Below are 18,008 nucleotides of genomic sequence, written 5' to 3'. Positions count from 1 at the left end.
TAACACAGGGTTATCACATTTCATTCAGAAAATAAAGGCATTTGCTATGTAATTATGCCCTTACAGGAAAAAAAAATCACTTTAATAATAGCTAAATCAAAGCTTTTGTTCTTGTCAAGGTTTTTATTGTCAAGAACTTTTATTCTAAAAGTCACACCAGATGTCACCAAAAGTACTTTTCTGTAGATAAAGAATGGCAAAAAATTTAACCTTGAACTTAATACCAGCAGACCTTTCATACCCCAACCTAGTATTTAGAGCAGGTACGCACAGATACAGCTGTAATGTAAGATTATATTTGCATGGTTTTCTTATAATTGCAGTTCATTGTTTCTCTTCAGCTCTTGTACTTTAAAACAGCTTTTGTTTCTGATTCAACAACAAATTGTTTGCGGAAACTGAGAAATTTTCATTGTGGCCTCGACAGATAATATATGCAAAACCAAAAGATGCCATTTTTTTGCAATGTTATGACATAATTGGAAGTTTTTAAAGCTGGCGAAGCAAACCCTCTTGATTTGGAACAAGCGGTTTGGCACAAGTATGTGAGCAAATGCTGGTGTGCAGAGGACTGAGCATAGAGGCTTAACTCAACTGTGTCTGTGTGCATCTCCACCTTCAGTCTGTCTCACACGAATTTGTGGACCCCCTCAGGCGATAAAGCCCAGCTCGTGCTCTAAAACAGAAATGAATCATGACTTCACAGCATCTCCCACAGCGCAACAATCTGAGAGCCCACAGCACATAAATAATTGGTTTACCTCAGAGGGCTGAGCATCATCTTAAATCAGCAGGCTGTGGGTGATAACTCATAGATACTTGATGCCATAATAATGATTTAATAATGTGATAAGGTCCAGAGCAAACTGTCATAAATGTGAGGGAATTTTCAATTAATTTTTGGTAGAATCTCTCCATTAACACAGAAACGTGCCTATGTACTTTACACCACTTAATATCTTTTACATTTTATTATCTTAAAGTAAAAAAATTCTGTGTTTTATTGGGATTTTCTCTGAATCACCACAAGTGGAAGGAAAAGGATGCAAGGTTTGCAAAAATTTTATAGATGAAAATCTTAAAAGTCCAGCATGCATTTAATTTTGCTGCAATTACAGGAAAAACACTTTTGGTGCCCATCTTCACAATCTATCCACATCTACAAACTAGGTTTATTCTGTCAACAGCAGAAACAATTGTCCAAATATGAAACGCCTCAACCAAAAAAAAACTTTTGTCACCCAATAATCAAATGTCTGTATTTTCTCCTGACCATATCTTGTGCCACCTGATATAAAGTGTCTTCTTCCACAATTATTCTACATTTAGATTCTTCCATTTTCTTACCAGCTATGAATAGCTTTACTTTTCTTGCTAGAAAAAAGTTTCCTTTCAGCATGAAGCTGCCACTGTTATGTTTCATGAAGGGAATTGTGTCCTTCAGGATGATGTACAGTGTTAGTTTTCCACCACACAAATCATGTTGTGTTTAGGCATGTTTACGGACTCCACTGACCAGAGCACCTTGTTTCCACATCTTTGATGTGCCTGGCAAAAACTGCTAAAATGGACCTTCATCTGATCTTTTTTTGAACAATGGTTTTGCATTTTGCATTTTATTTAGGGGAATCAGGATAATGGCTCCATACATGCAATACTTTTTAAATTCTTATTTGTGAAAAAAAATTCTAATGTGAAAAGGTTGAAGCTTTTTTTTTATAAGACACCAAACTTCTGACTTGAAGAATTTTCAAATAGAGCTGTCAGCTAATGTGACAGACAGATACATTTGGGTTTTTTTTTGTTTTTTTTGTTTTTTGTCAGCCCATAGACGACTGTCACTACCCATGGACCATTTTCAATCATCCCTGGGTTATGACTCTCAGCAGGACTCTCCACTTGATTACATTTATCATCAGCCTTGAATCATAACAGGCTTGTCACATTCCCTGGCAGTGATAACCTACTTTCAATGCTCCTACACATCACACAATCAAATCTGTCCATCTGATGATTTGCTCCAGTGTTTCATCTGCACCGGCCCAGGACCGCAGTCCGGTGCTCATGCTGCGCGCTGTCCGCTAAATTGAGAGGTCAAATCATTTTGATCTGAAGTTTAATGTTACATCAGCTATGTGAGGCAGGCTTAAAATGGTTAAAGACGTCCAGTAGCGCTCTGCTGCCCTCTTCCTGTGGAGAAAGATATCAATCTCTTAAAAGTGCTGCTCTGACAAAAAAAAAAAGAGCACCATTTCTGGCAACGTTTTTGATGAAAGGTTCCAGTCTTGTTCTATATTAAGAAGCTGGCAAACATGCAGGAATATATATATAAGGGTACATTTTAAATCCTTGCTGAGTAAAAGTGCAGATTGTAGATTAGAAAAGTGCACCAAAGGAAGTAACACTGAGCTTGTTAAAAGCTGAACTGAAGATAAAGCACTCAGCTTTCTTCTCTTAAATACCGTAAATAACCTTTGCATCACTTATAAGAACAAAAGACTTACACTCTGACAACAAAAGAAAGTTCTTTCATCCTCTTTAGGTCAGTCTACCCCCTTGCTGCTGCATCACTATCATCAATTGTAATCTTTTGTGAAAGCAGCTGTTTGCTCTTGGCTCCCTGCAGCTCTGCGTATTATCTGGTTTTCTCACTGGGTTCGGTGGGCAGAAGGGCCTTTTTAATAGTGCAGTCACTTCTCATGAAAAAGCACCGGAGAATATATCTGCTGCTGCTGCTTCTGGCCTTATCTTTGCAGCCGAGAGGTTTGCTTTTAGATGAAGCGCGGGGCACTGCTGGAGCACTTGCCCTCTCTTCGTGCTCTCTCTTTGACTTTCAAACACAAATGCGCTCGCCGCCTCCGTTCCCAAGGTGTCCCCATGGTAGGGGCTTCAGCACTTTATCAAGTTCCCCTGCTCCCCTGTGTGCCGAGTTATGCTGTGCTATGATGTGAGTTTCCCTTTTTATGTTAATACTTTCTATCAGCCCAGCATGCGTCAGCACAAACGTCTCGGTCTCCTGCTCAAATTCCGATTACCAATTACACAGGCTTAAGCAGGATTAAGTTGAGGTGCCTGAAATGAACTTCACTTCGTTCAAGATGTAAAAGGCTTCGAGGACAAGCAGAATGTATCATGTGCATCTTTTCATAAAAATACTTTTATTTGAGTATGATAATTAAGGGAATGGTTTTCAGCGAGTTGTACACTTTTACTGACGCATATTTCCAGAGGCATGTTGAGTTTTTAATTCGCTGCAAACTGGACTCAAAGTAGACATATGCCTGACAAAGTCATTCGTACAGGGCTTTAATTTTCACATTTTGTCAAATTAAAACCATGTATAAAAAATATAAATTAAACTCTGAAAGGTTTGGTTTGCTTATATGAATAATTGCCTTCAGAAGTCACCTAAATAGTGAACATGTCCTACCAGTGTAAATCCAGCTGTTCTGTGAAGGCATCAGAGGTTTGTTAGAAAATGTTGGTGAACATAAAGCAGCACAAAGACCAAGGATCACAGCCAACAGGTCAAAAAGAAAGTTCTGGAGAAGTTTAACCAGGGTTAGTTTACAAAACAATATTCAAAGTGTGGAAAATTTCACAGAGTTTTTGTTCAATTCATTATCCAAGAATAGAGTCTGGCATAATTACACCCCACTCCATTCACTCCCTTTGACACTTTACCCTTTTATTGAATTTTGAAATTAATCCTGATCAACAACATTTGGCTTTTTTAACAAAATAATTTACTATAGTGATTGCATAAATATTTATCCCCTTCAAATCAGTATGCAGTAGATAGATCATAGCATGGAGTCTGTGTGGATAGATCTCAGTCATGCTACCCATCCTAACGCTGCAGTTTTACTCCGTTCTTCCTTGGAAAGGAAGTCCAGCCACAAATTCTCAATTGATTTGTGGTCTGGTCTTTGAATGGGCTACTCGAGAATATCCACTTTCATTTCTGTACTGTATAGCTTTAGCTGGATTCTCAGAATGAGCTGCCACCACCATGCTTCACAGTGGACGGGGTGTGTTTGTGGGGAGTGGAGTGTTATGTGTCTGTCAAACAGAGTGTCTCATCTGATGTCCAACAAAACTATATTTTGATCTAATTACTACCCGACTCTGTTGAATAATAATTGTGTATAATCAGTTTTCACTTTAACATTTTTTTTTTTTTTGGTAAAAAAAAAAAAGCCAAAAGTTTATTGTGATTGATTTGCAAAATCAATGAAAAGGTTAAAACATTCAAAGTGGTGATTATTTTTTAGGCACTGTAACTCTGAAAGATCTACAGTGATCCATAATTCGAGTAAGTGAATTATTTCTGGTAAAACAAAACCAAGACAAAACTTGTTTAGCCATCATGCAAAACTCTGTATGTGAAAGGTATATGTTCAAAATAAAATCCCTACAAAACACGGTGAAGTTTATGGTTGTTATGACACAAAGTGTGAAAATGCTAAAGAAGTATGAATACTGTCCCTGTCAGAAAGGGCTGCAAAACTGTGTTGTGGGAATTTTTTAGCAAATAACTGGAATAGAAGGAATGTTTCATCCTCAAGGACATTTGACTGCACATAACTCAAGCTTTAAAACAGCAGTTTTCTCATTTTTATATGGTGAAAAGAAAAATAAATCTGAGCAGTGTGCTGCAGACCCTCATAAAAGTCAAGTTTACTGCATTGTATCAATCTGTTAATGAAAAAAGTTCAAAATGACTATGCACAAGATTGAACTTTGCTGTTGTTTGCTCGTATCAAATTCATGTGTCATGTATATCTACATTTTTAACTAACTCTCATGCTTTTGATTTGGCAGATAACTCTCCACCTGAAATTGTTCTTCCTCTTTCTGTTTGTCTCTTTTTCAGGCTGTCTAATACTCAAGGCATCAATATCCAGATTCTTGGCGGTAACACTATCCTCATGATTGCCAATGTCACTGAAGAAGATTACGGGAACTACACCTGTGTGGCCTCAAACCGTCTGGGTGCTCAGAGTTCCAGCGTTTTCCTCTATAGTGAGTACAGAGTCTGTGGCCTTATATTGTATAAACTAGAAGTTTATCCAAATGAGATTGGTTTTTTAGAGGTAGACTGTCTCTATAACTTTAAAACTTATGAAACGTATTGACTTTAAAGTATTAATTCAATTCATCTTATTTCCCTCTGAATCATTAAATGTCAGCACAGAGTTTTTCTCACTGCAGATTTTTTCAGTTTTGCTACAAGCTTTACCAGTCGACATCTGGAAGCCAAGCAGAGACTTAAAGCCTCTGTGAATAGTAGTTTTTCTAATTTGGTATATAGGATAGATATATCTCTGCATTGAACACAGTCTTGTGTGGAAATATAGACGCGCAGCAAAAGAGTGAGGGTGATATTTGAAAGTTAAGAAAGATTTAAAGTCTTCAATTTCAACAGTTCACAAACTCAAGTTTCCATGAGTCTTCATAACCAGAGGTAAGGACATCGTTATAAGTTCTCAAAAATAATCTAGTTCTTACCAGGTGTAGCAATAGGGTAAGTTAATAGTAGAACTACTGATAGGATCAATAGAGAGGTTAGAAACTGAGGTCCAGACTTTTTCAAAGAGATGTTTTTCTTTATCCCTGTATTCAGTTGCAACTAAGTCTTAAAATAGTGCAATTGTGTCTGATGGAAAAGTCAGTTTTGTAAGTTGAAGATGGACAGATCCTCTTGCTACAAAAAGGAGCCAAATCAACACCTATCCACTGTCATGCTGGTTTGAGGTATGTCTGCTCATTTGTTTAGTTTGACCAGAACCTGTCCCTGTGCATTTAACCAAGTAAAAAAAAAAAAAACTCAAGCAAAAATGGTCTGAAACTGTACAGTATTTGCTACTGTGAATAACAATTAGTTTTACCCTATCTCTTTGTTAAAGGCATATACTGTAGATGTCTGATTACATGAGCTCCTTTTAGGAATATTTTATTTCCCATTTTCCATATTTTTGTTAGCAAAAAAACTTTCTAATCAGCTTTTGGAGATCACAACAGCCTAGAAGAAAATAAATGATTAATGATTAAACATTGCCTTCACTGGCTACCAATATGGCCAGGATTGTATCATAAATTGTTGCCTTTTTTCACACAATATTACAATACTGTCATCTTTTGTATGATTGAAGCAGGGCTAGTACACAGAGAGACATTTGACAAAGGTCTGTGGAAGGTTTAATAGAAAAAGAAATCGTGTAAGTCTTGAAACAAGGTTAACAGGAGATGGAGCATGCAGAGGAACAAAAACTACAGCACAGAAACAAGAAAAAGCCACGAGCTCAAATAAAGAGGCAGAGGTGGAAAATGACAAAGGAATGAGGTGAACTTATCAGGTGATATCAGGAAAAGCTGTAGCAGAGAGAGGGCATGGAAACTGGGGGAGAGAGAGTACTGTTATTAACAAAATGGGAGCTGAACTAAGACTCAGAAAATATCTTCAAACCAAATGGGAAAAGAAGAAAAATAAATTCAAATGTACAAGGAACAGAACAAAAGAATAAACTAGGAAACTCACAAAGGATATGGCAACATAATGAAATTAACTGGCAGACCAAGAGCTGCATATTATTCTGATGTGATTGGAGCACCTTTTTCCATATGTTTGTTGTGATCCCTACATGACTTGTGGCAAACTGCTAATGAGGTTTGTGAAACAATGGCTTAATTCTTGGCACTGTTCCATAGACGCCAGATTTGTGGAGTCCGGGAGGCGTTGACAGGAGTGTTTGTGTCCAGTCAAAAAATGTTCCCACTTGAGCTGGGAATCTCTTCATAAAGTTGCCATTTATCTCTCAGTTGCTTTTCTGCACAACGCTCTTATTGGCTAACCTGTTTAGAGCAACATCTATGGCATTATATGTTTATAGTTTTTCTGTCTTTTGATGATGGACAGAAAAACATTAGATTTTACTAGTTAAGTAACTCCTAAGAGCATTGGCCTTGGTATCAGGCCAAAGAGAGCTAAATGCTAATGTATGCCACCCTGCTCAGATTGTTTTTTGTAATTTTGAAAATGTAGCATTTGTTGTAAGATAATAACAAGGATAAAGATTCACTTCTGAAAAACACTGCAGATAGCACACCGACATTCAATCACAAATACCAGCATAAAATAGCGTTACCTAAACCCTTTATGAAATAATGTTGCTCGTTCCGAAGCTGTAAAACAATAAAAAATGAGATGTAGAGCAGAGGCAGAGTTAAATCAGGTTCACCAGCTTCCAGAGCAAAGCGTCTGCAGCAGTGCTGCCTAATGATGTTTGACCAAAGCTTAAGCTTGCTGCAGGGTGTGAGTTAAGTAATGTAATTTGTTTCATGTGATTTTGTTTTTGTAGTGTCATTGAAAGCTCAACATGCTGAAATGTAAAATGCTAGAGGAAACTCCAAAAGGTCTGTTCAAATCAAGAGAAACAAAACAGGAATAAATGCTGTTTGTTGTGCAGAACTTAACTGCAGAACTGTTATGTCTTTATTATCAACATGACCAATTCAAATTATATCTATGTTAGTGCACCATTTTTTTTCTTGGCATAGTCATTACAACAACTGATGAATAGCTTACAAAATTACCATTTGCACATTGATGATTGTATGATCTTTATATGCGTGTATATTTTCATCAGGTCTTTTTTATTTTAAAAGAAAGTTGCATACCGTAATATTTGTTGTACTAGTGTACATCTCCTTTATGCTATATAGTCTTACTGCCAATTAAATTTTGAATCTAAAAATGTCTTTATTTGTGTTTTAGCCTGACATCTGAGTAGCCTGTAGCCCTCTAAACTCAGTTTATTTGTTTCGTTTATTCTTTTTTTGTTGGTGCTTGAGCTGCTTAAGTTAATCAAGTTTAACTTTAAATTTGTCATTAAATTAGACTTTGAGGCTTTGAGTAACAAATACTGCATGGATGAAGTTTCATTTCTTTTATTAGTAAAATAAAAAGTATGATAACAGGGCTTCTCCCATCAATAGTTTTTAGAAATATGATTCAGACCATTGAACATGAAATTTTAGAAGCCCTGTCAAAAAACGTAATTGTTCAATGGATCCGTCAATGACACTCTGAAGCCACTAGATGTCAGCAAACAGTCTGTTGTGATTCCTTTTGTAGTTAAACCTTTCTCTCCATCAAATCATCAGAAATATAACTAATGTAAAATATATGGTGTCAAATGCTGGCTCACATGAAACAGGCTGATGTGTTCACTTTCTATTTGAGTGTTTCTTCCAGATGATCAAGCTTTGTTTATATGTCCTAAAGACATCTTATTTTCACTACAGTGTAACCAGTGTGTTCTTTCCTACACCCTGGTGACATCATCAGTGGGAGATTGCTTCTATCTAACTAAAGCATCAGATTTGAGTAGTATCACATCCCTTTTGCTTCATTAAAACCTTGTTGACTCCCTTCTTTGCCTCTCTTGCAGGACCTGGGACAGGTCGAGACATCAACGGCTCTGCTTGTGCATCTCTATCACTGTGGCTCCTGTTGGCCTCCTTTGCCTGCCTTTTCTTCAAGTGTTAATACCGTCATCCAGCTCTCTCGCTGACCCCACCCCTGACCGCCCAGCCCTCCTCCCCCTACTTTCCCGTCCTCCCGCTCTTCAACTCAATGACATCCTTTTCGCTACTTTATTACCAACGCTGCCGCCTCCCTCCCGTAGACTGTTTGCATCACAGTACAAAAACCTTACGTGCTCTCGAGCACTCTTGAGTACGGCTTAGAGATATTATGAGAAGCGATGAGTTATGATGGAGTAAGATGTTTTACCAACAAATAAAAACAGTGGAATGAAGGACAAAACAAGCAAACAGTGCTCTTACAAAGATTTGTGATGTTGTTTTTAATTTGTATGCACTATTTTGTGTCTGTAACATTTTGTTTTTGGGTCTGATTTGGATCTTTCCACCCCTCTTTATTTTTCATGGGGATAACAGCAGAAGGATCCCAAAAACTGGGATACCAACAATCAGCTCTTTTGAGTACATGTAAGATCTGTTATGTTATTGTGATTTTAACCCATACGTTAAAAAGCAACGTGCAACATATTTGCCAAATATACACAAATATTTGAAGCTAAAGTGCAAAACTCAAAGGGAAAAACTAATGTATCTGATTTTTTTTTTTTTTTTTTTTTGACGAAATGAGATTTTGGTGTTGAATGTGTTCAATCATAACATGAGGCGACTCAGCTGGAACACAGATGCAGAGCCTTAGCAGCACAGCTCTTCACTCAGTAACATTTGGACAATGGCAGGCAATCTTAGAGAGGATGATGCAGTGAGTGAATCCTGCCGAGCTAAACCATCCTTTACGTCCTCATCCAGTGGCTTTGCTACTACCCGCCTTTATTACAAAAGAAAAAGCAGAACTGACAAAAAAAGATACCCATGTAGGTTATAATTATGCGTACTGTACATAGTTCAATTTTGTATCTCTCTAAGATAAGTTCTGCCACTGTAACACCAGGATTTCAGAGAACATTGTTGCAGTTCATACTTTTAGCTGAGGTATTTTAGGATCATTCTGCTAGACAGTGGGGATTTGGAGAAAAAAATATATACGTATGACACCAATGAATGACTTAAGTTTTTCTCTTCTCAAAGAGTGTTTGTTTTACTATGACATGGTACAGAAATATTCATGACGATATATGATGTTCATGCTATTTTTTCCATCTTTATCTCATTCATTTTTACAGCACACTTCAACCAAAATACCTTATGTACAATACCCACCACATTTATTGGCACCTCCGGTAAAGATGAATAAACTGCCTTAAAATAAATTTATTGTAGCAACCTGATCTTATAAATAATAATACCGAGTATGTTTATGCAGAGTGGATAAAAGTACTCTGCATAAAGAAAATTGTTTCTTTTCACTACAAGACTGGTGGCACACATGTTGGTACAACTTTGTAGAACCCCATTTTCCCAGTACGATAAGTAAAACTTAATCTCATAAAAAAAAAGATTACAAGGATGGACGGGGCTGGCTATGGAAGAAGTTTTTGAAGTTTATGATGGTAGGATGGTGTCTCTAAGATGCCCGTCTTTGATACAGTTCTCCAGCGGTTACCTTTGAAGAATTTTTTACAGCACAATACTAAAAACCAAAAACATGTTAAGGTGATTAATTTGCTTATGTTTAAAAGAGCTCAGCAACAACTGTGTCTGCTGCTGTGGAAAAAAAGCAACTAAATTCAACGTATTAAGTATTTCCAAAAATGCTGTCTTGTAATTGCGCTCTTTCTTTAATCAACCGATTGGCAGTGTGCAGCAAAAGGTCGGGGAGGAGCAGCACTGTGCTACTTTACTCTGTCTCGTGAAACTCCAGACTCTTTGGGTTAGGGCTATCTATCTTTAAACGTAGAACTGTTTAATGGTTTTGAGCCACTTTTTTTTTTTTACTTTGTATACCAGTAACCAAGAAGTTCATTTATAATGATTAAGAAATGTCTATAAATTCCAATTATGAATGCTAAAGTAAACCTTTTAAGAAAACCTACAGTTACATTTATTTTGCAGGAAGAGTGTTGATTTTATTATCAATAATTATTTCTTAGAACAGTATTTTTCTCCACTGAATGTACTCAAATGCTAAATATTTTAGTGAGACAAAATGATAGTGAAATAAAGGATGAATTTATTTAAAGGCAACAACTTTAGCGCTGGTGCACTGTATAAAAAGAGAAATTTGATGTTTCTTTATAGGATAGCATCTTATTGAGACTTGTAGGTCTTTTAAACTGGCAGCCATACAGTTTTGATAGAAGCCCGTTGGATGGGAATATAATAAGGCAAAGTTATGCATTAAAAGCAGATAGTTCTGTGCTGTTGTTGTTGTTATTGTGCTTATTCTTGAGTTGACATTTTTTTAAGAATGCAGTATTATGGTTAGCTTGCAATTCTCATTCAAATGCCTGGACTTCAGCACGAGAACAGAATATTAAACACTGGACATGACTCCTCTCAATCGCCAGCAAAAAGTGATTAAATTTAACTGCAGCAAATCACCAAGTCCTTTGCCAAAGCTTTCACAGGATTTATTTCTGTAAGAACTAATGAGTAAATGTCTGTGGGTTTTTCTTTACTCACTCATAGAGTGCAGTTCAGGGCGCAGCTGTGTGGCTCAGTGAACCTGCTGCACTATTATCTGCCTTTTTACCATTTTCTTTGACCTACTGTAAAGCTGACTGATTGTGCAATCCTTTGCTTAGCTCAACACTACCAATTCTCGGTTATCTGAAAACAAACATTTAATTATTGTCATTTTCACCATGTATTTAAAGACTTGTTTCAGTGTTTCCATGGTGATTGCCTCTGAGGTTGCAGCTGTCTGTGGTAGTGATGTTGAACTTAAAATCTAGTCTGCTTTTACTTGAAGTGCTGTTTTGGTCACACCAAATCCAATATCACATTTCTGACTCTTGGAGGTGTTAAGGACTCTGCTTATTTTATGCTTTCACCTTCTTGCACATTTTTTTCATTAGTTTTTTTTTATATATATGCATATATACCTGGTGTGTTTCATTTCTTTGCAGCATACTTTAGGCACGGCAATAGGCACAGCAATATAATTTTGTTATTGTGGAATAGATCTTAGCAGGTCAGTTTACCAGAGAGAAATGTTGATTCCTCCTGCTCTGTCTCACTGTCTTTTTATTTAAAATAAGGGCAGAACTGAGCATGGCTGACCTGAAGCAGATGATCAGATGTAGACATTATTTTTTTCGTTTTGCTCCCTGACTTTTTTCATCAGTTAAGTGGAGAAGACTGACAGACAACCATGGTGTTAAAAAAAACTTCTTACTGCCTCAAGCCTTCATTTTAGCATTTGTATGCATGATCTCTGCTTAAAAGCAAAACATTTATGGGAACTCTGATTAATGGATTTTAAGTTGATTTATAGACTATCTTTGTACCATTCAGGTTGTTCAAGTGCATGAGGCTAAGCTCAGCAGTGTGGGTGCCCAAGCACATTCATGCAGGTTAAAACCAGCTAAATAGCACTGACTTACAGCGCCTTGCAAATATATTCATACCATTTGAACTTTTACACGCTTTTTGTTACATTATAGCCATAAACTCTAATGTGTTTCATTTGAATTTTAAGTGGTGAAGAATTTTGGTATAAAATGAAAATGACATGGTTTTCAAAAAATTTTGATAAATGTAGCATATAATTTGTATTCATCCTACCCACCTCTCCAGTCCCCCATACACAGGACAGTCTACTTATTCTAAACTGGATCATCATTTATAAAAACACAGATTTATCCAGACGGCACCGTTTTCATAAATGTTTTTATCCATTCGTAAATACAGACCAGTCCTAGACATTGTTTTTACTCTCCCCACACCTGTAAGTGGTGCTTCCATTCTTGACATGTTTATATTCCATGTCAAGCATGGAATATAAACAAAAGGCCTCCACACAAGATTAATGGTAAACATAACATGGGAAAAAAATAGCCAACAACAAAACACAAGTGGAGCCTTTTGAAAAGGTAAAAGGTAAAGGTAATTTTATTTATATAGCACATTTTCAGCAACAAGGCAATACAAAGTGCTTTACAGGACTTAAAAGGAAATACAAACAAAATAACAAACCAAAGGAAAGAGCAAAAGAAGAAAAAGAATCTAATGTTGATCTAAAGTATGTAAGCTAGGTGCTCCTGTTCAGAGTTACTAAGTATCCTCTGGTCTAATTCCATTTCTGGGTTGGGAGAACAGGAGTCTAAAAAATAGTTTAACAATGTTGATCCAAAAGTGTCCTCTGGGTTTCTGGTCTCTGCATCTAAATAGTGAGTAAAAAGTGTAGAACTTTTTGCAGTTGCTGCAGAACTTTAAATGAAGTTCTGCACCGCCACCAACATGTAATCTGCCATTCTTGTTATGCATAATCCATATGGCATGTGAAGTTGGGTTAATACATCAGCACTGTCACAAAATATGCATTTTTGCCATCCAAATTAATATGCTGGAGCTAAAATTTCACTCTAACCTGCTTTTTTGAAAAACAAAAACCATTTTCCGTCTACCCTTGTGGTGAAAAGCAGTCAAAAACGTCACACAAAATTATCTCTTTAGCTGCAATTACAGCTGTAAGCCTTTAGGGATACATCTCAACTAGCCAGTAGTAATTATTTCAACTAAAATTGTTTTCCCCATTCTTGCAAAATCGCCAAAGCACAGTCAATTTGCTTAGATGACCCATCAACTCTATCCAGCATCACAGTCCTGGTTAAAGAAAAACATCTCCAAAGCATGATGCTCCCTCTGCTGTGTTTCGCTGTGGGAGAAGAGTTTGCCCCATTAGTTTTCATGGTGTAAAAAATTAAATTTTTGGTCTCATGTGAACAGAGCACGCTTTATCCATGTTTGTTGTGCCCAAATGGGACTTGGGGCAACCTGCAAATTGTAGTTCTTCTGACTTTCATGTAACAATACCTTCCTTCCTGCCACTTTTCTATTAAGGCCATTTTGTCTTTTTAGTGTCCATAACTAATAGTTGTCCTGTCAAAATGTTCTCACTCCTTTGCTGTTCATCTTTGTAGCTCCTCTAGTAACTTTGGGTCTCTTGACTACTTCCCTAATTAATGCTTTCTCTATCTGACTTGTCAGCTTAAATGGACAGTCATGTAATAATAGGTTTGCAGTTGTGCCTTACTCTTTCCATTTTGGATGGTGGATTGAACAGAGCTAAAAATGTATCTGAAGATTGAGATATTGTTTTGTTGAACAGCTGTATTTATACTAAGAATAAATTACACACAGTAGGCTGTAGCCTTTGATTAGAAAATGTTTTAAAAGCTATATATCATTTTCTTTCAACTCTACAAATATCCACTTTTAAAGTTTGTGGTTGTAATGCAACATAATGTTAAACATTTTAATGGGTATGATTACTTTTGCAAGGCACTGAAAATATTCAGACCATACGTGTAAAAGCCATGAAGATCTGTCTTATCTGTAAAACAGGGAAGGAGATTTGTCTTTCCATGTTTAACACATCCTAACAGCCAGCCTAAGAACACAGCACTAACCCGATATCTGCTGAAAGCTACAGGCACAGCTACCTAGTTTACTACTGAGCATTGTCTCGGCCCTCTGCTTCACTGTAGTAAGCTGGCTCTTGTAAATGGCGTGTGTGTTCATGATGATTAACAATGACTGAAGTTGTTAAATGTGAGGCATGAGACATATGAGGAGTACAGCACTTAGTTGATGGTTACTGTGGTAACCCTCTTTTTCTTTAGTTTCAGGTCCTACCATCTTTTTCTCCCTCTTGTCTGTATATACAAAATTATGTTTCTACATTAGAATGTTGTAAAGTCACCAGTTCCTTAAAGATCTCATTCATACAACTCCTACCTTTTGAAAATGTAAACTGTTTGTACTTTCCCCATACTTCCCCTCAGTCGTGGGAAAATTAACATTCTGCCGTAGACTATGATGCCGAAATGTTTCTCTTTTTTTCAGTTTTGCTTTACTTTAATATTGCATAAGGTAATTCCAGTCCATTTCTAAAAAAAAAAAAAAAGATACATATTAAAGGTAAACTGTATGAGACAATGTTAACAAAATAAAGTTGTTTGAAGTCAGTGTTCTGTATTTGAATGTGACTTGAAATGTTGGGGCAAGTATCCCTTTTTATCTTTTTTGGGGGGAACTCAGAACACACAGCATCTCAGTGGTACTGATGTGTTAATCATCATGTAACATGCAAATAAAATAATGTATGTATTGTTACAATCTTTTCTGAAAGACATTTTTGTACCTACAAGGTGTGAGAAAACCAACTAAGGTTCTGCTTTATTGTAGCTAGTAACACAGCAGGTAAAAACACCAAAGAAAAAGACAAACGGTGTACAGCTATTGGAAGGGCTGCAGTAAACTAGTGCGCCTCTAGGTGTCATAACAGACCATATTTTAAAGTATTGGGAGCGATAAAAGCATATACTGGGGAATTAATTATGAAGAAGGCTACACTGAAGCATTTGCCTCAGCAAGAAGGTTTTGGGTTCAAATCATGTCAGTCAGTGACATGATTTATCATCATCATGTCGGTAAGCTCTTCCTGCTCATGCAAGCCCCCAAGTTTCCTAATAGAAACCAACAGCATGCTGGGTTAATAGGAAACTCTACCTTGCCCGTAGGTATTGAGTTTCCTTGAATTGTTGTCTTTGTCAGCTGTCTCTATGTTGGTCCTGTGGTGGACCGTTGGTGGGGTACACCTATACAGGGTGTACCCCACCTCTCACCCTTTTGACCCCTGGATATACGCACCAGCCCCCTGTGACCATGAGGAGGAAAGAACAAGCACAGACAATGGATTGCATCTAAGTTTGTGCACAAACTATGTCTGTAGTTCTGCAATGCAGCATTGCCTCCTGCATACCATGTATAGAGCATGGGCAAAAAAGTAAGTTTTCCTAATTTTTCAGACTAAAATAAAATAAATGAATGAGTTAAACTTGTTGAATTTCATACAACATAGACATTGACAAGGAATGTGAGCACCTATAGGAAGAAGATATTACCAACCTGATTGTGACTCAGTAAATTGAGGGATTTTGTTTTCCCAAAGAAAGGATCCTCTTCTCTGAAGAGCTCACTCAGCGAGCGAGCATCATTAGTGTGAAGGTCACTCACCCTTTGTGGGAAAGAGAATGGCATTTGCTGGTGGGCATGTGGGATGTTCAAGTATTAGCACACTGTTTGCTCATAAGTCTTGTCCACACACCTGAGATTGAAACCACAGACCTTCTTACCCAGACAATATACTGCTATCACACCACTGTGTTACTATGTTCTAACATAACAATGTTGGATTCTGATCCTTATACGAAGATGCAGATATATGTGACTGAGAAATAAAATGCAGAAGACATCTGAAATTTTAATCCCAGAACGGCGCTCCTTCTTTGAGGGAAATATTTGAGATATTCCAACCAAGATTCTTTGCCCCCGATAATGATTTGTGTTAATTAATAACAAGCATTGATAAATATTGAGTACTAGATCAAATACTTGACAACTAAAATTAAAACTCAGAATATTTTATTTGGTTCTGTGGTTCTTCAGAGATTTTGGTTCATATGCATTTTGTTGTAGATTTGTCAGTTAAAGATCCATACATTGAATCTGCTCTTAGACCACATTCAATGCCTCCATGTTGAATTAGCATCTGGTGACTGAGGAAGCCACTGAAATAAAACAGGTACAAGTTTAAGAAACAAATTTTATCTTATTTCAGCCTTGTTGCATTCTGCATGATTCTGCTGGAAGTATGTATCAGAAAGCAGGCACAACCTGGCAATACATCAAACCTCATTTTATTACGTTCAATTAGTACTAAAGGGCCAAAAATCCACTAAGAAAATATCCTCCACACCATTACACCATTAGTCCCTAGCTGTTTATTCAAGGTGGAATAGTTTCAAGCTTACACCAAATTATGATCACACCATCTGAATGTCTCAGCTGAAATCTAGGTTCATGAAACCAATCTAATTTGTGCAAAGTCTTTGAGGTTAATCATTTTATCTTTTGTGGACCATCCTCTGTAAGCTTGAGCAACTCTTGTGCATGAGTACCAGAAGATCTACATGACATTGGATGGATACTGGCACCGTCTATCCATTGTCTATACCTGCTTATTGTTGCAGGGTTGTTGGAATACTCACTCACACCATGTCTCATTCAAAGTTACTTAAATTTCCTTTCTTCCCCATTCTGATGCACAGTCTGAACATCAAGTAATATTCGCCACATCAGATACTTTAATGTATCTTGCTCCATCAGAGATTAACTGACTTAAGGAAGCAACAATACTGATCTGACAGCTCTTTAATTAGTTTTTGACAATATATGAGACAGCTACAATCATATGCTAAGCTAACAATTGGATGTTATATGTTACAGACCAAATTTAGTGAAAATCTCTTCTCCAGTTTCTTAAAGCTAGAGCTTTTCACTGAACTACATAACATTTAGTAGCTGGTGAAACAGCTGCTAGTTCTCCTTTCCAGGTTGATGCAGACATACTGGCTTCGCCTAGTCTGTCTGCATGACTCTGTGAACATTATTAGGGTTACAGTTAGAATCAATGATCATTGAAAAGAAAATACTTTATCAGGACCTCAACCCCATGCATGGGACAGATAGAAATATCTTTACTTAACCCATTTGCAAAGTATTATTGTAAATCTGCCTCAAATTGCTTTTAGTCAGGTGCTACCAAGATGGCATTTGTATGCTGTTTCTGCCAATAGTAGCATATTCCACACATATTTTAAATACTAAGGATGAGGTTATAAGCATTTTGCTACTGTCTTGAGGACATAGTCATTATGCCTTATTCTGCTAGTTTGCATTTAAAAAATGCACATTTCCAGCTTATGTCTACTGTCAAATTAACTACAGTATGTCCACTTGAAGTGACGGTGGTAAGAGTGTTTCCCAACCCTGGTCCTTATGGCACTCTGGCCTGCATGCTTTAGATGTTTTCCTTATTTAAGACACCTGATTCAGATGGTTGCAGTTAATCAGCCGTCAGTTGAAATTATGTGTGCAAAAGCAGGGAAAAATCTAAAACATGCAGGGCAACAGGGTTAGAAAACATTGCTGTAACCAGTGGGTTGCTGGTTCAGAATCCTTTCCGTCTGTCTCTCGTTGTGTCCTTGGACAAAGTCACTTCACCCGCCTTGCCTGCTGCTGGTGGTCAGAGGGCTTGGAGGTGCTGGTGCATGGCAACGTTGTGAATGACTAAATGTAGTTTGAAGTGCTTTGGGGCCCTCTAAACTTGAAAAAAGTGCTATATCGTACAAATACAGACCATTTACCATTTGACATAGAATCATTATTTTTATATATTTGTAAATACCTTGAGGCATTCTTCTTCTGCAACCCAAATGTTTCCATTCATTAGACAAAACAACTCAGCTTTAAACAAACTCAACTGCTTAGGGTGG

At 37.1% G+C, this 18,008-nt stretch overlaps 1 protein-coding gene across 5 annotated transcripts in view; it reads left to right on the top strand.

Moving 5' to 3' along the window:
* Positions 1 to 12,618, top strand: part of lsamp (limbic system-associated membrane protein) — a 737,122-nt gene extending 724,504 nt beyond the window's left edge. For all 5 annotated transcript variants that reach the window (XM_023351201.1, XM_023351200.1, XM_023351202.1 and 2 more), the window contains 2 exons: positions 4,877 to 5,025; positions 8,454 to 12,618. In XM_023351201.1, the coding sequence (XP_023206969.1) occupies positions 4,877 to 5,025; positions 8,454 to 8,551 (247 nt within the window). In that variant the 3' untranslated portion in view covers positions 8,552 to 12,618. The remainder of the gene's footprint in view (positions 1 to 4,876; positions 5,026 to 8,453) is intronic.
* Positions 12,619 to 18,008: the final 5,390 nt, after the last annotated feature.

Source organism: Xiphophorus maculatus, chromosome 18, assembly GCF_002775205.1.
Source record: "Xiphophorus maculatus strain JP 163 A chromosome 18, X_maculatus-5.0-male, whole genome shotgun sequence".
Taxonomy (NCBI): domain Eukaryota; kingdom Metazoa; phylum Chordata; class Actinopteri; order Cyprinodontiformes; family Poeciliidae; genus Xiphophorus; species Xiphophorus maculatus.
The sequence above is the reverse complement of the archived record's forward strand: the minus strand, read 5'-3'. Positions and strand labels throughout refer to the sequence as shown.